The following is a 23,719-nucleotide window of genomic DNA, read 5'->3' as shown; positions in this document are numbered from 1 at the left end:
ATTCCAGGCTCTTCCCCAAGATAAATGCCTTATAACTACTGGTTCATAGGATGTGACCTTTTGTTATAATTACTGACCAATAGGATGTGACTCTACTTCCAGCCAAATTGGTTTCCATAATCCCCAGAGATTTACAATGTAGTACTTCGATTTTTGCTAATATGATTGTCTATGAAGAGTCATTATCTATTTAACAGCCTTTTATATTTGAAGTAAAAGTTATTCACACCTACTGTTTGGCACCAGACACCCTGTCACAGAGAAGACAGAATTCCTGCCTTGATTCCTCAAAGTGTGATGTTGGTCTGGCAGGAAGGAAACAGACACTAGTTGCTTCCTTGTGCCAGGGTGTGATGTGGGCTGTTGGGGAATTGTGCCTGGCTGGGGTGGGGAGGCACGGCCCCTCAGCATGGTTATACAGTTGTGAGAACTGGCTAAAAGGGACGAGAGTTACAGAATCCCAAACTGAATGTCTTAATTAGGCTCAACTATATGATATTGCCAATATTGGTCCTTTGGACCTTTTTTCTTTTTATCTATCTTATCTATCTATCTATCTATCTGTCATCTATCATCTATAGAGAGGTATTGTAATACTAGGAATTGAGCACAGAAATGTTTTACCACTGAGCTACATTTCCAGCCCCCTCCCCCCTTTTCTTGAGATAGGGTTTTACTAAGTTGCCCAGGCTGACCTTGAGTTTGTGATCCTCCTTCCCCAGCCTTCTGGATTGGCTAGAATTATAGGCTGGCACACCACTCCTAACTTAGAGGGTTTTTAAAATTTTTATTTTATTTAGTTATTGGTGGTACTGAGGGTAGAACCCAGAGGTTTGCTACATCTGGGCTATACTCCCAGACCTATTTTATATTTTATTTGGAAACGGGGTCTCACTAAGTTGCTGAGAGCCTCACTAAGTAGCTGAGGCTGGCTTCGAACCCGCACGATCCTCCTGTCTCAGCCTCCCAAGCACTGGGATTACAAGCGTGCGCCACCATGCCCGGCTTTGAGTTTTTTTTAAGCTGTAAAAATGACAGTTCCACCTGGGCATGGTGGTACACATCTGTAGATTCAGTGATTTGGGAGGGAGGCTGAGGCGGGAAGATCACAAGTTGGAGGCCAGTTTTGGCAACTTAGAGAGATCCTGTCTCTAAATGAAAGTAAGAGCTGAGGATGTAGGTCAGGGGTAGAGCACCCTTGGGTTCAATTTCCAGTACCACACAACAACAACAACAACAACAACAACAAAAATCCAGAAAAAAAATCCTAGATGGCTGAACGTGAAGCCTGTGATTTAATTCTTTTTCTTCCCAAGACTGCCCATATGCTAAACCTAATCATCACTTTGTCTCACACCCAATGATTTCTGAAATTTCTGTCCCACCTAAAAAGGAAAGATATTTCTTTTTTTTTTTTTTTTTTTTTTTTTTTTTTTTTTTTGGTGGTACTGGGGTTCCTGGAAGCCCTTCTATCTCTGGGCTACACTCCCAGACCTATTTTTACATTTTTATTTGGAAACAGGGTCTCCTAAGCCAGCACGCGCGGCTAGCTTTGAACCTGCGCGATCCTCCTGTCTCTGCCTCCCAAGCGCGGGGATTACAAGCGTGCGCCACCACGCCCGGCAAGGAAAGATATTTCTAACACAGGCAGACGCCCTTGGGCTTATTTGACACTTCTTGGTCAGATCACCGGTAAAACAAAATTAGGTTATTGTGCTTCCCAGCTTGAAGAGGATCAAGCTTCCTGCTCATCTAAACCAAGATAGTTCATTTTTTGGTACTGGGAGTGGAACCCAGGGGCATTCTACTTCCGAGCTATATCCCTAGCCCTATTTTTTATTCTTTTTATTTTGAAACAAGGGCTCACTAATTTGCAGAGAGCCTCATTAAGTAGCGCAGGCTAGCCAAGAACCTGTTATTCTCCTGTCTCAGCCTCTCAAGTACTGCAAGTGTGCACCACCATGCCCGGCCCAAGATACTTGTAACCAGTTACAGAATCCAGAGTCAGGAGCAGATGGGAGCGGGTAGACCCGGGATGGTACCAAATGGGTGTCTGAGATACTGCCCTTCTAAGCAGCTCCCATGCAGTACGACGCTGCTGGCTGGATGCTGCTGGCGGTGAGCATCCTGATGCTGCAGGGCCTGGCTCCTCTTCTCCAGATGTCTCATCTGACCCCAAAGACAAGAGGCTCCCTTCCCCTGTAGTGACCTTGTTCTCTCCTCAATGGAGAGAACCCATAAAATACAGACAACAGGGCCAGGTCAAGAGTCCTTCGCAGGGCGGAATCTTCGACTTTCCCATCAGAGACATCTTTGAGGACCATCTGACCAACCGGCTCCCCATCGCACCCCTGCCTGGAAGCTGGTACCAAGACCCAGCCTATTATCCTCGTCCAACCCATGTTCCCAAGAATCTCTGCAGAGGAAGAGCAGATATTTTCAGAAAAATGGAAGGGTTAAAAACCCCATTGCTAAAAACCACTCAGCAAAACCCACCCCACTGTGGGGTTTTCTCCTCTGGCTTCAGAAGGCAAATTAAAAGGCAGGCGTGGTGACACACACTTGTAATCCCAGTACTTAGGAGGCTGAGACAGGAGGATCCAGGTTCGCGGACAGCCTCAGCAATTTAACGAGACCTCGTTTCAAAATAAAAATTGGCCTTTTGAGAAAGTCTATTTTTAAAATTCTTGGAATGGAGAGTTTGTAAATAATGTAGTTTATAGAATTGCATTTGAAATGTCAGTGCTTTTAAGTATAGCTTTTATAACAGTGTAAAATGCTAGACAAATGGGCTCCAAGTATTTTTTAATGGCTTTAAAAAATTGTAGGTTTGTTTTTGTTTTAACTTCTATTTGGTCAAGATGTCCAGTGCGAATATATTATTTGAAACATTTGAGCTAACTTCTGTTTTGACAGCAGTTTTATAAATTTATCTTTTCAACTTATAATTGAGTTGCAAATGTTAAAACACAAATGTCCAGCTTTACTTTTTAATGTACTATCCAGTTAAAATCTCCTGAATTAAGTACTTTGGTACTAAAACTAGAAGCTATTTATTTTTATGTTGATTCAACATAAAAACTCATACCTATTTACTAATTAATCATGTACATGTAGGCAGTTAAAATGTGAGCAATGACCCTGTGCATTTGTGGCATACATATTTTTTTTAAATAAAGGACTCCTAGGCTGTAAAGATGGCCCTAGTGAGTAGAAGAAGCGTGGTATCTTCTCCCCCAAAGAAATATTTACTGCAGGTTTTTGAGTGTGGCCCAGTTATGTCATGTCACCACAATTTAAATTTAATATTTTTATTTCTGGGAAAAAAAACCCAAACAAGCAAAAGCCTCCCCCACCTCTAATCCCGTCCCGAGGGCCAGGCAAGAGAGGTGCTGGCCGTGCTCTGGAGGGGGCCGCTGTGGGCGTCCTCCAGCCAACTCCTTCCCGTGGCAGAAGTGCCAGGGGACGAGAGGGCTCGCGCACCCACAGCCTGGGGCTCCTCTCCTGCTCACAGCCTGTGCTCTGGTTGGGAAGTGTCCCCGCTCTCTACACATGGAGACTTAGTCCCTTTAATCCCTGTCGTGGTTCTGTTAGAGAGAGGGCCTTTGAGAAGTGGTTAAGACCTGAGAGGTACCCTCAAGAATCCATCTACCCTCTCAGAAAAGCATCTTTGGAGAGCCAGGCAAGGTGGCACACACCTGTGCTCCCGGTACTTGGAAGGCTGAGACAGGAGGTTTGGAGGTTGGAGGCCAGCCTTTGCAACTTGTCAAGACCCTCCACAACTTAGAAATATCCGTTTTAAAATAAAAAATCAAAAGGACCGGGGATGTGGCTCAGAGGTAGAACGCCCCTGGGTCCAGTCCCCAGTACCAAAATCATGGCTCAAAACAAGAGTTCATTGTACAATTTCTATAACTTTTCTGTCAGTGTAAGGTTATTTCTAATTTAAAACAATATTTTAAGTTTGTGAGGATGCTTTAATATGACATCCTTATAGAACTAACTGAACACACATAGCCACCTTTTCCCTCCTCCTCCTCCTCCTCCTCTTCTCCTCCTCCCCTCCTCTTCCTCTTCCTCCTCCCCTCCTCCTCTTCCTCCTCCTCCTCCCCTCCTCCTCCTCCTCCTCCTTTTTATGTTTGCAGTGCTAGGAATCAAACCCCAGGCTTTGCACATGGTAGGCTAGTGTTCTACCACTGAGATACATTCCAGCCTTGCCCTCTCCTTTAGATAAAGATAAATAAAGGGCACACTGAGTGGTCAGTCACTGATGGGGCGAATACACAGATAAGATATAGTCCTCCAGTGCAGGAGCAGGTGAGCAGAGGCATCTGGAGCAGGAAGCCTGCGCTGGAGGAGGGTGAGGGAGCACGGCGGAGCCCCTACCCTTGCCGCTCAGGGCAGTGTCCAGCCCGGGGCCTGACACGGGCCCCGGTCAGGATTTGCCTCCAGCAGCGCGAGCTTTGGAAGGTTGGGAAAACTTCCCGGAGCCTCCTGTGCTCGGGTACCATTACCTGACCCAGAGGTTCCCAGGGCCCAGTCCCCAGCTCTCTGCACATCCTTGGGCAAGGTATGTATTCCATAAATGAAATAATATTTAAAAGTCCCTGAAAGATTTTTTGATTCAGAGTGTGGTGTGGAGGAGGAGGAGGAGGAGGAGGAGGAGGAGGAGGAGGAGGAGGAGGAGGAGGAGGAGGAGGACTGTGTGTGTGTGTGTGTGTGTGTGTGTGTGTGTGCGTGTGTGTGTGTTTTACTAGAGATAGAACCCAGGGGCATTCTACCTCTGAGCTACACCTTAACTCTTTTTATTTTATTTTTTGCTTGCTTTGTTTTGAAACAGTCTTGCTGGATGGCTGAAAGTCTTGCTACGTGGCTGAGACTGTCTTTGAGCCCGCCATCCTCCTGCCTCAGCTTCCCAAGTACTAGAATTGCAGGCGTGTGCCACCACACTCCAATACATTTTTTTGGTGGTACTGGAGTTCCTGGAAGCCCTTCTACCTCTGGGCTACACCCCCAGACCTATTTTTTATATTTTTATTTGGAAACAGGGTCTCTTAAGCCAGCACGGCTGGTTTCGAACCTGTGCGATCCCCGTCTCCGCCTCCCAAGCGCAGGGATTACAAGCGTGCGCCACCACGCCCGGCCCACCCCAATACACTTTTAATTCTTGTGAAAAATGATAGAATTGAAAAAGGATTTAGAATGTAGAAAGAAAGAAATGAGAAAAATTTAAACGTGAACTCTTTTTATTTGAGAGACCCTGTTAACTAAAGAGGTTGTTGTCCCTGCCTAGCCCCCAACCCCTTTTCTCTCTTTTAAAAAAGAAACTTAGAACGCTTTCTTTAACTTGGACAGCACAGAGAACACTGCCCTTTCTTCTCATAACAAAATCATAAGTAACAGCAAGAGAGTCCCCTTAAATAGAATCTCCTATTTTATGAATCCTAAAATATTCAAATATATGGTTGCAAAAATATTACTGTGTTTTCCTAGTGTAAGAATAAATTGACACCACAAAATTACATGCTGACATCGTGTTCCTGTCGGTCTAAAACAAGTTTGTTTATGGCACAGCTGATTTTTTTTGACCCATTATTTATTTAGAAAATGTCTATAACCGGTCTCAGCAACTTAGTGAGACCCTCGGCATCTTAGACCCTGGTTCAAAACAAAAAGGTCCGAGGGGTATAGCTCAGAGGTAGACTGCCCCTGGCTTCACTCCTAGCACCCCCCAAAAAGAAAATGATTTTAAATGTATCCATATGTGGAAAGGTTTAGTTTGTAGTTTCGTGATAGATTTCTGCAATAAAACTTTATTGCATGTGTTGAGGCTGGACTTGTCTAGTACACGGTCAGTTTTTCCAAATGCGAGGTAGGAGCCAGAGAAGAATCGCGCTACGTAGTGTCCGCCAGGTCCTAACGGGCACCAGTGATTCTGATCATGGTGGGAGAGGCCAAGGACTGTCACTGTGAAGTGGGCGATAACTGGCATAACTATGGTGGAGGGGCATCAGATAGGGCTTAAATAGTGGAGAAACTAAACTCAAACCATGCGGTGGTGGCGCACACCCATAACTCCAGTACCTGGGAGGCCAAGACAGGAGGAGCACAGGTTCAAGGCCAGCCTCAGCAACATATCCAGACCATGTTTCAAAATTTAAAAAAATAAAAATAAAAAGGGCTGGAGTATAGTTTAGAGATAGAAGTCCCCTGGGTTCAATCCCCAGCGCCAACCAACCAAACGAGGAGGGGAGGGAGGAGGGGAAGAAGAGAGTGGACTGCTTGTTGACATTATCGGTGAACAAGGGGCGTAACTCCGGTTTCATAAGTGGAAGTAAAAGGGAGGCTTGGATTTCTGGGGTTCCAGGGTGACTAGGGAAGTCAGGTGCAGGGACCAGTCCTGAGCATCTCGTGACAGAACGAGGGAAAGCCCTTCCTGTGGGATGGCAGGGGCCCGGGCATGCTGGTCCCTCCAGCCCTTGGAGGGTCAAGATCCGCATTTGAGTACTGCTCTGCCCACACGAGCCGTGCATGCGTGTGGAAGCCGGCCGGCACCTACTGATTACCTACCACAGCTGCCTAGTTAGCAAGGATCATTTGAGGCCATGGACGTGCCAGCACATCGCAAACCCAAGTGTCAGTTACGAATGTGGATATTGTAGCAGAGTGTGGTGGGGCACACTTGTAATCTCTGTACCTGGGAGGCTGAAATAGGAGGATTTGTGGCCAGCCTCAGCAATTTAGTGAGGCCCTCTGCAACTTAGTGAGACTCTGTTTCAAAACAAAAAACAAAACAGGGCTAGGAGTGTAGATGGAAGGTAGAATCCCCCGGGTTCAATTCCTAGTACTACAAAAAAAAAAAAAAGTATATTGTGCGTCTTAATTACTGTCCTCTAAAACAGTAGGATAAACTGCTGTTGTCTTTTGTCTGCCACAATACTCAGCCCAGAGATTGTAAATTCAAGTAGTACTGAATGATAAGCTTGTAAGATGAATGAGATCCAGTGAAGATCCAATGTTATTGTACATATTTCCATCATTGCTGCTTAGCATTAATGCTTTAAAATTTTTTTAGATAAAAAGCTCCTGATTTCATCTTCTCCAAATTCATGAATAATAAATATTTCAAGGTGAAGGCGATAAAAATATTTGCACATTTCGATCCAATAATTCCGGTCCCTCACAATTTTTACACTTTTGTTCCAGCCGTCGAGCAGGTCTGTGTTTCAGTCCAGTTTGAGCTTGTGAGCTCATGTGGACCCTCCTGCCTCCGCCTCCTGAGTAGCTGGGACTACAGGTCATGAGTTCACTCACACATCGTAAGTGCAAAATAACGCATGCACTTGACCCCAGCCCTAAGACATCCAATGCCAAGAAATAGAACGATGTCATGGGTAAATGGCTAGATAAATGTGCGCATGTAAACTTGGTGAAACGTAATGGAGCCATTGAAGATGTTTTGTTCTGGTGCTGGGGGCTGAACTCGGGGACAGTCGACCTCAGAGCTAGCTATATTCTATCCCTTTTCATTTTTTATTTTGACACAGGGTCTCACTAAGTTCCTGAGGCTGTCCTTGAACCTGTGATCAGCCTGTCTCAGCCTCCCGTGTACTGGGATTCCAAGCATGTGCCACCACACCCAGCTAACACTGACAATTCTGAAGAACCATAGAAAGAATTCGCCGTGTCAAATGACCCTGTGTCGTGCAGGTAGAGGAAATATGAGACACAGAATAAGAAGTGGGAAGGAAAGCCAAAGAAAGTAAAAAATTGGAGAGTACCAGTCCCACCAAAGACTTTATTAAAAGGTCTAAAAATAATAAGGAAATAAACAGTACTAACTAAATAGCACCTATCCTGGGCCAACTTTTGCCTGTATGGTTTTAGTTGTGATATTTCCTAATAGAAGAAAATAGTCATATGTAAAATAAACATACTGCGTGTGGCAGTATGATTATAACAATGCAAAGACCCCATCTGTGTGTGCTCACGATGGAGAAAAGTGCGGAAAGTGAACGTCGGTCTTGATGGGAACTTGGCTCATTGCCTTTCCCCTTTAAACCTCAGTTCCTCCATCTATAGGGTTTTTTTTTAAAATGCCTTCTCCATAAAGCTTTTGGAACAGTTAAATGTATAATGAATCAGGTAAAGAAAGTGGGTATACAGTGCCTGTCGAATGACTAATCAGTCTCCCCCCTCCGTACGATGGCCTCGCTCTCCCTCCATTTTACTCAGCACCACTGGACTCGTGTGTGTGTGTGTGTGTGTGTGTGTGTGTGTGTGTGTTCGTTAACATCTGTGTATAACACGCATGTGCAACGCTTTGGACGTGGTCCGGGCATCCCCTGAGGGTCCACTGTGACCGAAGCCTCGGTCCCCCAGGTGGAGCAGTTGGGCTGGACGGATCTGAGGAAAGTGGGCCCATCGCAGACCCGTAGGCCACTGGGGCACGAGGTCACTCATGTGTGATGCCGAGCGGTGCCCACGAGGATTGCCATGAAGAGAACCGGCCTGGCCGCATCCGTTCTCTGTCTCTCTGCTCCTGGTTCTAACTGTCAGCACTTGCTCAGTCCCACACACACTCCGCCATCACAGTCCAGGTCATGAGGGGCTGCAGCCCAGGGGCAGCCCTCTCCACAGAGTGGTGACTGGGCAGTTTGAACTTTGAACTCCCCAAACCGAGAGCAAAGTCAACCGTACGGGGCACGGTGGTGCACGCCTAGAATCCCAGTACTGGGGAGGCTGGGACAAGAGGATCTCAGGTTCAAGGCCAGCCTCAGCAATGCAGCAAGATCCTCGTTTACAATAAACACTAAAAAGATCTGGGGGGGGGATCCTGCTTCAAAATAAAAACTAAGCCAGGTATGGTGGCACATGCTTGTAATCCCAGTACTTGGGAAGCTGAGACAGGAGGGTCGCAGGTTCACAGTTAGCCTCAGCTACTTAGTGAGGCCTTTCACAACTTAGTGAAACCCTGTTTCAAAAAGAAGAATAAAATCAAACAAAAAAATAGGGCTGGGGGTGTAGTTCGGAGGTAGAATGCCCCTGGGTGCAATCCCCAGTACAATAAATAAAATTAAATAAAAACCAAAAAGATCTTAAAGGTGGAGCTTGGAACTAGGATGTCCCTGTGTTCAATCCCCAGTACCAGTGGAAAAACAAAACAAAACAAAAAGACCTCTCTGTGCATCATAAGCAAGCCTGTCTCTGGTGTTTCACTATAGTCCCGAAAAGCTGACTAATACAATGTATACATTGTTTGCTGATGTGTTCACAGTTGCGGGAAGAGTTCCTGGAGCCAATCGGACATTCAAACATGACTTGTTAAATATTTTTGGATGTTAGTGACACATTGTGTTTTTTTTTTTTTTTTTTTTTTTCCTTTTTCCTAAGTCCCGGGGCGATTGTGTTCCTTGCGTGATGAATTCTTAAAACCCACTTTTTCTCCCTGGCGAGACCCACATGTGGCTCTTCACCACCTTTGCTAACTCCTCGGCAGGTCAGCCGTGCAGAAGCTGGGAGCAGAAGTCTTCGAAGAGGTCTACACTTACCTCAAGATAGCAAGGCAGAGGAGCGCCAGTGACACGGAGATCCAGGAGCGGCTGGAGAGGGCGGTCCCTCGGGCCAGCGACTGCTTTGAGGTGGACCAGCTCCTCTACTTTGAGGAGCTGTTGCTGAGTACAGCAGAGAAAGAGCCCACCCTCCAGACCCTGCGCCCAGAGACCCTCACACCCAAACAGGAGCCGGGCGTGATGGCTCACGCCTGGAATCCCAGGACTTGGGAGGCTGAAACAGGAGGATCGCAGGTTTGAAGCCAGTCTTGACAACTTAGCAAGGCCCTCCGCAACTTAGACCTTATTTCCAAATAAGAGAAAATCGGGCTGGAGGTTAGCTTGGAGGTAGAATGCCTCTGGGTTCAATCCCCGGTGCCACAGAAAATTAAATAAATGAACGAATAAATGCATAAATACAACAGGAGCACCAATAAATACATTTCTGTGAAATCCACAAAACATGGGTTTTTGTGGACTTTATGAGATGGAAGGGGGTCCATAACGGGGACTACCACCTGTCCCTTGGATGCTCTGCTGGAGGTAATGACTCCACTGGAGAGCAGGAGGCGCAGCTGCCTAGGCGCGGTACCATGGGTCCGTACGTGCTGTCTGTCTGTGCTCTGAGATGAGCTCCTGGACCACGCTTGGCAACCTGAAAAGGATTCCCATCACCTGTGTGTCGTCAGTGCTCCCCCACGGTCCAGTCACCCTGATGGTGGCCGGGGAGAAGCCAGGTGCTCTGTTCTCCTTCCCCGTGGAGGTCAGAGCTCAGCACCTCCAAGACCCTAGGACTGTGGCCAGCCTGCCTGTGAGGTCGCTGGACACGGAGCTGCCCAGGAGTCAGACGTGCCTGCCTCGTTCCCCCCCCCCTACTCCCGTTGTTTGATTATTAGCTAGTACTTGACTTGATACCTCTCTTTTCTTCTCCCTGTTCTCCCAGCCACTAGCCGCACCAGCCTTCTTGATGTTCCTCCAGCATGCTTTAGCCTCAGGGGCCAAGTTCTCCTGCCCCTTTTATTTTCTTTACTTCGAGAGAGTCTCTTCAAATGTTATCTCCTCAGAAAGATTTCTCTGCCCTGCGACCCTGATTTTTCTTTTTGCTTAGCACCTGTTTTGGAGTTCAACTTTTCCCTTCCACAACGAACAACCCCAGAGGGACATAAATATAAGGACCTAGATTAAATATGCAAAAAGTGCTGGGGGTGGTGGCACACCCCTGTAATCCCAGAATTTGGGAGGCTGAGACAAGAGGTTCACAGGTTTGCGGCCAGCCTCAGCAACTCAGTGAGTTACTGTTTCAAAATAAAAATAAAACAGGACTAGGGGTCTGGCTAAAAGGTAGAACGCCCCTGGATGTAATCCCCAGTATCTGCCATCCACACACAATCCCCAAGGCGATTCCCTTTTGTGATTTATCCCCCAAACTCACCCTCAGTGCATGGAACATTGAACACTTATTCATAATAAAGACAGATTCCATTGTTAAAATGAAATCACCTGTTATTTTTATCTTTTCCTTATGTAAAATATCTTGTTAGTGATAAATGATAATTACCACTAAGAGGAGATGAGAGACTGCGCATTTGTGAACAGAAAAGAGGTCTCACCCCAGGAAGGGGGCCCTGTCCTTTAACACCCACCAGGCTGCAGACATTTGGAAGACGGGCTCCAGCAGAACCCACATCAATGAAAATCTCCATATGAGCCGGGCGTGGTGGCGCACACTTGTTATTCCAGCATTCGGGAGGCGGAGACAGGAGGATCATGGTTCACGGACGGCCTCAGCTACTTAGTGAGGCCCTCTGCAACTCAGTGAGACCCGGTTTCAAAATAAAGGATAAAAAATGGGGCTGAGCATGTGGCTCCTGGGTTCCATTCCCAGTACTACAATAATAATAATAATAATAATAATAATAATAATAATAATCTCCTTATGGTTTTTATAACATAAGAGCAGAGAAACGCACGAGTTTCTGGATCTGAAGAGGGACTCCCTAGATGCTCAGACTCTACTATCCTTCATAAACAGATTAACACGCCCAGGGAGCAGTGTCCTGCATTTTAGAATACACTTTGACGAAAACAAGTGCAAACTGAAAATATCTTGTCCCCCAGGGATTCGCACTGTATGCCGCACCACGCCGAGAAGGAGAGTGAGCCGGGGAGCACCATTCTGGGTGGCAGCTCCGTGCTCGTCAGAGCAGCTCGCTTTCCCTTGGTGCACTGGGGTGGGAGGTGGACGCAGACCTGACATGACTTGAAGACAGTGCTTATCACTGCCATGGGGAAACCCTTTCTCCTTCAGGTATACCTAGACTGAGTTTTGGGTCATGTTTGGGGTCACGAATTTTGGGAATTAATAGCCAATTAAATTGCAAGGTGGGAGGAAAACTGAGCTGAGGAGCTAAAACTAGGAAGTTGCTTGGTATGAGACAGTCACAGGAATTGAGGGAAGAAAGGGGCCTGGCTATGTTGGTGCTTTGTAGAAAGACACACACACACACACACACACACACACACACACACTTCACAAATGCCAATGGACTTTTCTGCTTTCTATTTATGCAGAGGAAATGCCACCAGCTATTTTGGGCATTGTGGAGAGGAAGTACATGAAGGAGAAAGATGGGTGTTAATTATTTCATGTCCTCAGGGCTGATGCCTGCCCAGAGGCTCTGAGTCTATTGTAAGAGTCCAGACATCTGGGGGTCGAAGATAAGAAGGAGGCTGAGGAATTGCGCAGTAGCTCAGGGTGTGTTGGGGTCAGGGGGACACACAGCAGTCTTTTAAGAAGTTGGGATCACTAACTAGGGTATCAAAAGGAAACAGAGCCAGGCCCCAAAGATAATGAAGCAAAAACGGGGCAAAAAGAAGAAGCGGGTGTGTGGGGCGGGAACAGAGGGGACCAGGGATGGATGCAGAATTAAGAATGTTTTAAAATACTTTCGCCCCAACCTGCGTGAGGGAAAACACAACTGAACTTTGGTCCCAGATGCCTTGGATTCTAGACCAACTCTGCCAATTACTCCGGGATCAAGAGTGAGTCGTTTCCTACCCATGTCTGACCACTGCTGTAAACAATACAGAGAACAAGTTAAATTGAGTGGAATTGCCAGTGAGGTTCAGCTTAAAGTGTAGAAGTGCTTTAGACTGTGTGTATGTTGGGGAGGGAGTGAACTCATGGATAGTCTGCCTCTGATCTACACCCATCCCTTTATCTTTGCTTATTTTTATTTTGAAACAGGGTCTCACCAAGTTGCCTAGGGTCTCAATAAGTTGCTGAGGCTGACCTCTAACCAGTGACCCTCCTGTCTCAGCCTCCCACGTACTAGGCTTGCAGGCATGCACCACCATGCCTGCCTAGATGGGACTTTTAAGAGGTGATTAGGTTGGGTGTGCTCTGCCATCATGGATGACCCATTCATGTATTAATGGACTCATAGGTCAATGGCCTGCAGTGAGTCTGTTATAAAAGCTGGTTTGCCGGACGTGGTGGCACACACTTGTAATCCCCGTGCTTGGGAGGAGGAGACAGGAGGATCTCGTAGGTTCAAAGCCAGATGCGCTGGCTTAATTGAGACCCTGTTTCCAAATAAAAAAAATATAAAAATAGGTCTGGGAGTGTAGCCCGCAGGTAGAAGGGTTTCCAGGAACCCCAGTACCACCAAAAAATAAAATATAAAAGCTGGTTTGGCTCTGTCTCTTATAACCACCCCCTCGCCAAGTGATGAAGTGTGCCAGCCACCTCTGACCAGATGTGGCCTCTTGCCCTTGCCCCTCCCAACCTCTAGAACTGTGATCACAACAAACCTTTATCCTTTATAAACTTCCTGGCCTGTGGGAGTCAGTTACAGCAACAGAAAGCAGACTAAGACACACAGAACTGAGAGCTTGACTCCAGCAGGAATATTCTCAAAGTTGGTTCTCAAGTTCAGTTTGGGAGGCAGTCTTTCGATAGCTAGAAACACTTGTTTTTCTAAAATATTGTGGAATTTTCCGACTTCAAGGGATTGAATTCTCTAGCTCTATCCACCCCGCTCTACACCATTGACTGTTGCCTTATAATTCTGCAGTTCCTAATATTTCCTGATCCCTTAACTCTAAGCTTGGTTATGGTGCTTGCTCTGGCTGGGTGATGTACTAACTCTGGAGATGAGTTGGGTATGTTCTTGTGTACCTCTAACCTATCAAAGGAGGAGGGAAGACTCGGAGCAGAGTCCACCCCAGGCAGCCCACAGAGAGGTGCAAAGTGACCACAGCCACTGTGGAATAAGGCAGAGTCACCTCAGGGGACCTACCAACTCTAAGCAAGATCCGAGTGTTTACATACTATGCTACTCGGGTTGTGTGGTTATTTGTTACACAGCATTATGATGGCAATAAGCTAGCCAGCGTACCTTCCTTCTCCCGACCTCACTCGAACACTTACCAAATCTTCAGGCTTTTTTCTTTTTAGAATTGATGATTATAAATCTGGAGAAAACTTATCTCCAGTTAAATGACCTGGTTTCTTGGAAAAAATAGAAATATCCTTTTTCAAAATAGCCCAGGTTAACCACAAACTCCACTGTTTCTGGCTTTCAGCATGTTTCAAGGCAATGCTGACTGGGAGCATGATGCCTACCTGGACCATGCAGAGATGGTCTAATTCTTCTCTGGATTTCAGCTCAACCTGTACTGAGTTCCTATCTTACACCAGGCACTAAGTTTAGGCGCCTAGCTAAACAAAAAAGAGGAAATAAAAGCAAATAAAAATGTAAAACACAAATAAAAGAAGAAAAAGATCTTATAGGCATAAGGAATATGAACAAAAGTCACAGCCCCGGGGTGTTCTGGCAATTTGAATGTCTTGGTATTGACGGCATGTAAAATGTGAGGGGGATTATGTCAGCTTTAGAGAGGAGAGGTGGCAGCCAGCCTGCAAGATGGCCCCCAGAGAGCCTCACTTCCAGCAGGCATGCCCTCTGCACATCTCCCCCACTCGGAATCAGGGGTAGCCTGTATGACCAATGGAATACCATAGAAGCAATGGTATATGGCTTCTGAATCTAGGTCATAAAAGATTCTATCCTGCTTTCTCTCGGATCACCCCACCCCCTCTGGAGGAAGCCAGCGCCGTGTTGCAAGGACCCACAAGCGGCCTTATGGAGGGGTCCATGCGGTGTGAAACCCAGGTCTTGTGCCAACAGCCGGCACCAGCCTGCCAGCTATGTTAATGAGCGTCAGGCAGCAAAACTCCAGCCCTAGTCAGGTCTTCATTCCACTGCAACCCTGCCTGAGATCTGGACTAACACCTCACCAGAATCCCCGAGCCAGAACCACCCAGATAAAGCACCCCTTGATTTTCCTGATCTGCAGACACTGGGAAATGAATGTGTCACCACTACAGTATGTTTCAGCAGTGGATCAACAAACAGAAGGTGAAGGTCAGATCTGAATTCTTGAGTTGACTCTGCTGTGTCCTGTTAGCCAGGGCCAAAAACCAGAGGTATTGATGGGCACTGTTTTTAGCTGTATTGTGGTACCCAGTGGAAAGAAGATTTGAAGAAGGGGTGCAGGGAGTCTGGTAAGGTATATATTTCAGGTGAGAAAAGATTAAGGCCTGGCCTGCATCTGATGAAGTCTAGGTATTTTGAGTTGGATGCAAGAAGAGGAAACTGAGATAACTGAGGACCAACTCGATGGGGAGAGGGGGGAGAGGAGCTTTCTGGGAGGATGCCCAGGTTCCCAGTGAGGCGGACTGGGCAGGAAATGGGTGATTCACAGAGCTGGGGATACAGAGAAGATGCAGATCAGAGGACGGGAGAGATGCTGGGCTCCTGTTGGGTTGGAGGTATTTGAGTGAAGAGGTTCAGAGCAGACACTGGAAGTATCTGGAAAGGAAGCCTTTATGTTAAAATGGTTCTATTTAACAGGCTTCCAAAGATAGCAGTGATTTTTTTATTATTAATTAATTTATTTATTTGGTGTGTAAGTGGTACTGGGGATTAAATGCAGGGGGCATTTCTATCTCTGAGCTACACCCTCAGCTCCATTTTATTTTCTATTTGGAAACATGGTCTTGTTAAGTTGCTGAGGCTGACCCTGCACCTGTGATATTCCTGTCTGGGCCTCCCGAGTACTGGGATTACAGGCACACACCACTACCCCGGACTTGGCAGTGGATATTAATGCTATACATGCAAATATTCAAAAAATAGAGCTGGTTTCTGGAGAAGAGCGTCTCCCTCGAGGCTACTGGATGTGATTTCTGGTATGTGAACATCTAATCAGTAATAATAAACAGTATCGTCCAGTCTTTTCAGGAATCCTACTGGATAAACTCCAGTTGGCTTTAACTGGTGGCACCTCTCCCGTCCTCCCTCCATTGTAGTCTTCTTAATCCGTGGCTCTCAGCCTTGGCTCTACACTCGAAGCACTTGGGAGCTCTTATGAGAATTAAGTGGAATGGGTAAAATGTGTTGGTCACAGTGATTTTGTCCAATATCATTTTTATTATAATCAAGACGTATTCACAAGTGACTGGGTTCACTGTGATATCTCTACACATGTATATGTGGTACACTGATCATGTCTATCCACGGGTCTTCTGCACTCCCACATCTTAATTTCTAAAAAGTGAGACCACACCCATACTTCCTCTTCTTTCCCCTACACCAAAAGGGAATCAATCTATCCCTGAAGGTTTCGTGAAATACAAAGCTTTATTCAAATGCAAATTGTGACCAAAGATCTTCCTATTTTTAATTTTTTACTCTAAAAGCATCAAATTATTTAAACGAGTAACATAATAAGCCCTATTGTGAAACCAACAGCCAGCTTCAAAAATTATGAATTCATGGCCCATCTTATTTTTAATACCCATGGCCTCTACCCTTTCATTGGGTTACTTTTATCATGTTATTCATTAAGATTTCAGTATGTACCTTCAGAAGATAAAGAACCCTTTAAAAACATATCCATAATATTATACCTTAATTAGCAATAATTTCCATATATCAAACATCTAGTTAGTGTTCAACTGTCTCCCACTGTGTGACTTTGTCTACATTGTTCAAATTGGGATTCAGATATGGTCCAATTGCTTGGATTGATGTCTTCTGTGTCTCTTCTAATGTATGGATTTTGCCTCTAAGTCTTTTTTGGCGGTAATTCATCTATTGAAGAACCAGGTCTGTTGTCTAGTAAATTTCCCTTCAGTATGGTTTTATTTATTTATTTATTTATTTATTTATTTATTTATTTGGTGGTACTGGGAGTGGAATACAGGGGATTTCTACCTCTGGGCTATACTCCCAGACCTATTTTATATTTTATTTGGAAACAGGGTCTCACTAAGTTGCTGAGAGCCTCACTAAGTAGCTGAGGCTGCTTTGAACCTGTGCAATCCTCCTGTCTCAGCCTCCCAAGTGCGGGGATTACAAGCTTGCGCAACCATGCCCAGCCTCAGTATGGATTTAATTAACTGCATTCTCCTGTTTTTTGGGTTTTTTTTTACAAATAAACTTTATTTTTTAGAAGTTTTATACTTAGAGCTCAATTGTGAGGAGAGTATGAAGAGTTCCCACAGACTCCAGTCAATTCTTCTAGGAAGATCTTACATTAATACATTTCTTACAATGAGCCAATAACGAGCACATTTCCTTACATTACTATTAAGCAAAATCCATACTTTATTCAGATTTGCTTATTATTTAATGTGTCTTGTCTGCTCCAGGATATTAGTGTTTTATTAAAACAATTTCTCAGTCATGTCATAACTGCTATAGATGATTGAATATTTGCACCCCACTCCAAATGTAACATACTGAAATGCTTAGGAAGTTAGGAAGGGGCCACTGAGAGGTGATTCAGTCATGAGGATGGAGACTTCATGAAGAATTAGTGGCCTTATAAAACAGACCCTGGAGAACTCCCCGGCTTGCACCTCTGACCTATGAACTCTCGCCAACAAGATGGTCTTCTATGAAGCAGGAACTGGACCCTCACCAGACACCAAATCTGCTGGCCCTTTGACCTTGGACCTCTCAGTGCCCAGAACTGTGAGAAATCAATTTTCAGTTGTTTACAAGCCATCCAGCCTATACTATTTTTTTCCGGCATTCCTAACAGACTGAGATCACCTTACCACTTCTGAGGCTTACTGGTCAAGTGTTCTGTGGAGTGTCCCTCCACTGGCATTTGATTGGTGCTTTTCTAATGACTGGACCAGGGTTATCTTTTGGGGAGGAAGACCACACCCATAAGCACCATTTTTATCCCATGTGATCAAAGGAGTTCATCTCCCAACATAACTGAGGCACACCGGTGTTGGCCTTGAACACTTGGCTAATTTCTCCACACAGTTACAATCACCCAGCTTCCCGATTCCTTACCATATTCTTTAGAAGGGAGTCACTATTCACAACCCCGTGAGGGGGACAGAATTACCCTGATCCTTCTTGATGGCGGAACAGCTGTAGACATTACTTCCAGTTCTTCTGTGTGGGAGAGCTTTCTTTTCTCCTAGATTTATTTAATCGGTATTAGTTCATGTCCATATAACACAGTGGACACATAGTGCTCTGGGTTATAATCCGATATTACTTTATTTTGTTAGTCAAATTGCAAAACAAAAAAGTACTGAGGGTACTTTTGGAGGTTCCTGTGCCCCTCTCCCTTTGGCACATGACATCAGCCTGCTCCTTTCCTCCTCCTCTCCAGTTTTCTTTCCGCCTCCTCCGCCTCCTCCTCCTCCTCCTCCTCCCCCTCCTCCTCCTCCCCCTCTTCCTCCTCCCCCTCCTCCTCCTCCCCCTCCCCCTCCTCCCCCTCCTCCTCCAGCAACCAGGAAAGAAAAACTAATAGCCCATGCTCTCGAAGGGGCATGTTTGACCCTAAATCCTGAAAAGTAGCCCATCTGAGAGAGAAGCCATGCCACTCTGGAATGGAGGAAGAGAGGAGAGATGACTCTGGTCCTCAACCCTGGTGACTTAACTATTCACTCCAAACAGTTGAGAGAAAAATATGGCCATGTCCCTGCAACACTGCCAGGGATTCTGACTCGACTGGTCCAGGGTGGGATCCTGACACGGTTTGTAAAAGATTTTAGGAGCTGTTTGCGGGAAGACCCTAATGTCTTACCAGAGCCATTTCCTAGCCCCCTGGAACTCTAGCAGGCTCACGACAACCGTATCACCCTTAAGGTCCACTTGACTCAGCTGCCTGAGGGCAGCAGAGAGCATCTCTGCCCTGTTACCCAGATTAAGCTAGAAAAGATGGGACCACAGACATCTAACCCCCCCACACACACACCCTTTGGGCCTGCTGAACATGGCTGAGTTCCAACCCCGGCTCTACCAGAAGACACAGCTCTGTGCCCCACCTTCAACTCCGGGAACAGCTGCACCTACACTCTGCCGGGCAGCGTGGGGAGGACCTCTGTATCCTAAAGGTTGGTATCTCTGTCAAACAGATGAGCAACCGGGGACCTGGGGTAGTTATGTGACTTTGAAGGGCACAAGCCTATGTCTGGATGCGCTCTGGGCTCTTCCTTACCATGGTCTGACACTTAACAGGCTGTGACTTTATGCTGGAACCCTCTTAAGGAGCTGCCTCCCCCTTCCTTTGCACAACAGACCCTGGTTTTGGAAAGATGGAGGGGAGCTAGGAAGGTGTCCCCCAGCAGCATCCCCTGCACGGTCCCCTGCCACCCTACCTGGGAGGATGAGCCACCTGTTCCCCACCCGCCCTCACAGCTCAAAGGTCTGGGGGGGGGGGCGGTTGAGGGTAAAGTCTAGAAAGCCGAGCAGTCTTCTGGTGCCTGTGGCCACTCCTAATTCTCTTTTCTGGTCCGCAGGGTCTCACCATAGCATCTTCTCTCTCCTCCATTTCCCAGAAGAATCTCACCAAATCCTGTGACTTCTCCATGGGCCACGTTCTGTGCGTCGGATGCTCCACTCCCAGCGCTGCCAGCGCCTACTACCACCGCAGTCACTTCCTAGGACCATTGGCCATCTCTCTTACCATCCCCTGCCCAAAATGGCAGGCCGGAAATTGCACCTTAACGCCGGCCCAGTACGCTCCCAATTTTCATCCGCCGAATGAAGACGGCTCTTATACCCATCAGGCCTCTCCCTCACCATTGCTGTAGGATGGACCATGGCCTGCTCCCTTTCTTCCCTAAACCCAACTCCAACCCCCGCTCCTGGTTCCAGGTGACCAAACCCGAGACAGGCAGTTCCCTCCACACTCTGCTGGACCTCCGTCATTCAGGATCCCTCAGTAATTTTACCTCCTGCCCCGTCTGCAAATCCTGAGCCTCCCAAGCTCCCTACACCCGCCAGGACCGCCCAATTATGACTTGAGCATTTATTTACCTGCCGAGTTCTAAGTTCTGGGCGCCAGCCACACCTTGAGCCCCACCCTGGTCCAAGGTCCAACCCCGGAGAAGTTTGCAGATTCCCAAGGGTCCAGCCCGAGAGCCGCGCTCTGATTGGCTGCCTCCTCTCCCCGCCCCTCCACGACGCCCGCCCCTCGGCGCCTGGGTCGGGTGCCTGGACCCTACAGGGCTGGGTCCATGCCGCCCCTCCCAGACCCCTGGGATTCGCTCACCTAGCCAGGGGGCCCACCCCACAAGCCCGGGAGCTTTGGGCCATGGCCAAGTCCCGCCAGATGGAACTGTCCGAGGCGCTGGCGCTGGGGCCCAACTGGCGGCACCTCTGTTATGTGATGCTCTACGCGCCCAACCCGGGGGTCCTCTTCGGCCGCATCCCGCAGCGGTACGCCGTGCTGGTGAGAGGGGGCGCCCGCCACTCCCCGCCCGGCCCGCCCTCCCGGGGCGCAGCCCCAGCCCACCCGTGGGTCTCCCGCAGATGCAGATGCGCTTCGACGGACGCCTGGGCTTCCCCGGCGGCTTCGTGGACGCGCAGGACCGCACCCTGGAGGACGGGCTCAACCGCGAGCTGCAGGAGCAGCTGGGCGAGGCGGCGTCCGCCTTCCGCGTGGAGCGCGCCGACCACCGCAGCTCGCTGTCCGGGGGCAAGCCGCGCGTGGTGGCCCACTTCTACGCCAAGGGTCTCACCCTGGAGCAGCTGGAGGCCGTGGAAGCGAGCGCCCCGCGAGCCAAGGACCACGGGCTGGAGGTGGGCCCAGCCCGGGACCCCCCCCCCCACGCCCCATCAGTTTCTTCCCCAAGAAACCCCTCCCCAAAGAAAGGGTCCTGGGAAGGGGGTAGCAGCCCCTCCGGTCCAGTTTCCAGGAGCAGCTGGGATCTCGGTTATCTCTAATCAGATGATACACCTGCCGACCGGGCCTCCTAAGAGCTTCACTCCTGCCCTCGCTCCACTTGACTGGCTTCTGCAGAGATCTTTCTAGAACACACCCATCCCCGCCTGCCCTTCCCTGTTGCTGTGTGATGATGGTCGAGACTTTGACCACCTCCATTTGTGGAGCTAAGCCCTTCACTTTGGGCCCGTTTTCCTTAGGTGGAAAATATGGCCCTTAAGCGCACTGAAAGGCCGTTTAAAAATGCCCCAAAATATGGCGCTTAAGACTGGAGTAGGGAGGCAGATTGTCTGTGGAGGTGGCACTCCAGCTTTGGCAAGTATCGGATTCCTGTAGGGGAGGGGGACTTACATCAGCTGTGACTGATGTCCGCTCTTTGTGAGCACATCCACACCCAACCAGCGATTCCCAGGCCCCCGCCTCCACAGTTGCTGGGGTGGGGTTGACATTACATTCTTTGCTGGTGTCCTTCCACTGAGAACCGCGGGTGTAGGGCCATGCCTGCACCCTAGAGGCAGAGCCACCGCAGGTTTCAGCGAGATGTGGAGAGTGTTCGGCTTTGTGGCGCTGGGTAGCGTGTCTGGGTAGTTGCCTCCACAGTGTCAGCGCACTGAGGTATGAGCCTTGGGTCTAGCTCCACTGTGCTGTTAAGGGGCCGGGTTGGGGAACAAGCCTTCCGCCCTAGATCTTGCTGGAGAGAGACTTGATTCCTCTCTCCTCCTTTTCACAGGTCCTGGGCCTGGTGCGGGTGCCCCTGTACACCCTGCGGGATGGTGTGGGAGGCCTCTCTGCCTTCCTAGAGAATTCCTTTATTGGTGCTACCAGGGAGCAGCTACAGGAAGCCCTCCGCGACTTGGGACTCGTAGCGCAGGGCTCTTTCTTAGGCCCTAGGCAGCCAACATTTCAGTAGATGCGACCTTTGTGGACCTACAGAACCAGAACAGGGCCTTGGTACCAGGGAGCCACAGAGGGAAGGGAGGATGTTTTCTCTTAGAGTTAATAGGTGATATCAGATTAAAAGAAGGAGATGTGAATTCAATGTGTGATGAGCAGAGGGTCCATTGGGGGCCCCAATCCATAGCTCATCCTGGGCCCTGGCAGAGTCTTGGGGTCTGCCTCCTCCCTGGGCCTGTGCGTGCCCACAGCCCGGAAAACCCAGGCTTGCATGTGCAGGACCTGTGTGACCTGCGTAGCCTCCCATGTTCCTGCGTCCCTGCCAGTTTAAACAGGAAGCAGCATTGTGGGGCATGGCTGCCCCATCCCTGCTCCTCCCTGGGGAGGACTTCTGCAGCAGGGGAGGGTCCCTCTCCTACAGGCCGCTCTGCAGCGTCTGGCCAGCCCCCTTCCTCGCCCTCCAAATAGCACAACAGGTCAAAAAGCATCTCAGTTTCTTGGCTGACCATGGAGCTGCAACCTTAGAGCTCCAGCACCCCTCCTCCTGGGCTCTCATTGTGAGCTGCTGGCCCAGCTGGCAATGCCAACTCGTCCTGCTCTGCCAGGAATGGCCTCCCAGTAAAGATGGCAGATAGCTGGGCTCCCAGGTCCTTTGGTCTTCAGCAGATACTATTTTTGTGTCTACCATGGCCAGGGATAGCACAAGGTTCAGGGAATCGTAGCACTTTTCCATAAAGGCCAGAGATGAATATTTTGAGCTGCATAGTTTAAAAAGCTGGGTTTATTTTTTTTAATCTATTTCCTTCCATTTTATCAGCAAATAATTGTTCACGGGAAACTCATAGAGTATTTTGTTTCTTCCGGGTCTCTGTTCTAATGTCTCCTCTTTCATTTCAGATTTTATTTCAGTTTTATTTTTCTCAAAGTTTTGTTGACTTTGTCTTTTCAAAAATGAACTCTTAGTCTGGGTATGGTGACACATACCTGTAATCCCAGCATTTGGGAGGCTGAGACAGGAGGATCACAGGTTCGCAGCCAGCCTCCGCTACTTAGCGAAACCCTCTGCAATTTAGTGAGACCCAGTTTCAAAATAAAGAATAAAAAAATCAGGCTGGGGGTGTAGCTCAGAGGTAGAATGCTCCTGGGTTCCATCCTCAGCACCACACACACAAAATTAGCTCTTGGTGTCATTTACCTCTTTTCATTGCTTTTGTGGTCTTCTTTCATTTATTTTGTTCTAATCTTATTATCTTCTTCCTTCTGCTTTGAGTTTAGTTCATATTTTTCTAGTTTTTTCAAGTAAACCATTAAGTTGTTAATTGAGATTTCTCTATATATTTATTGCTCTTAGTTTACCTCCTAGAGCTGCTTTTGCTGCACCTCTAAGTTTTGGTACATTGCATGTCCATTTTCACTTGTCTCAAGATATTTTTTAATTTCCTCTTTAATTTTTTCTTTGACCCATTGGTTGTTCAGAAATTCATTTCCCTACATTTGTGACATTCCTGAAACTCTGGCTGACACAAATTCCTAGCTTCACAGCATTGTGGTTGGAAAAGAAACGTGATGATTTGGCTTTCTTGAACTTTTTAAGAGTTGCTTCACGGCCTAACGTACAATCTGCCCTGTAGAATATTCTGTGTATTCTTGAGAATAATGCGCATGGAGCCGCTATTGGGTGGGCTGTTCTGTTATACCTCCTAGGCCCCTTCATTCTAGAGTATAGTATAAGTCTGCTGTTTCCTTATTGATTTTCTGTCTGTGTGATTTGACCATTGGTCAAATGAGGTATTGAAGCCCCTTATTATTTTGACTTTAGAGTCAATCTCTCCCCTGAGATCTCTTAGTATTTCCTTATATATTTAGATTCTCTCATGTGGAGATCATCTCTGTTTGTAATTATTATATCCTCTCATTGAATTGACCCTCTTACTATTATGTAATGCTTTGTCTCTTTTTACAGTTTTTAAATTTCCTTTTTATTTTCATGGTACCAGGAATCAAACCCG

General features: G+C 47.5%; 2 protein-coding genes across 2 annotated transcripts in view; both read left to right on the top strand.

Moving 5' to 3' along the window:
* Positions 1 to 20,025, top strand: part of NEK11 (NIMA related kinase 11) — a gene marked incomplete at both ends in the record, with an annotated part of 215,264 nt that extends 195,239 nt beyond the window's left edge. The window contains 4 exons of the mRNA XM_080696621.1: positions 9,500 to 9,749; positions 19,390 to 19,607; positions 19,684 to 19,814; positions 19,967 to 20,025. Coding sequence (XP_080552747.1) covers positions 9,500 to 9,749; positions 19,390 to 19,607; positions 19,684 to 19,814; positions 19,967 to 20,025 — 658 coding nt within the window. The remainder of the gene's footprint in view (positions 1 to 9,499; positions 9,750 to 19,389; positions 19,608 to 19,683; positions 19,815 to 19,966) is intronic.
* Positions 20,026 to 20,186: 161 nt separating this feature from the next.
* Positions 20,187 to 21,726, top strand: LOC308263634 (U8 snoRNA-decapping enzyme-like; the record flags this gene model as incomplete). Its single annotated transcript, XM_080696620.1, has 3 exons — positions 20,187 to 20,324; positions 20,405 to 20,674; positions 21,547 to 21,726. 3 exons carry the CDS (start codon positions 20,187 to 20,189, stop codon positions 21,724 to 21,726), a joined length of 588 nt encoding a protein of 195 aa, XP_080552746.1.
* Positions 21,727 to 23,719: the final 1,993 nt, after the last annotated feature.

Source organism: Muscardinus avellanarius (assembly GCF_963383645.1).
Source record: "Muscardinus avellanarius genome assembly, chromosome: 5".
Taxonomy (NCBI): Eukaryota; Metazoa; Chordata; class Mammalia; order Rodentia; family Gliridae; genus Muscardinus; species Muscardinus avellanarius.
The sequence above is the reverse complement of the archived record's forward strand: the minus strand, read 5'-3'. Positions and strand labels throughout refer to the sequence as shown.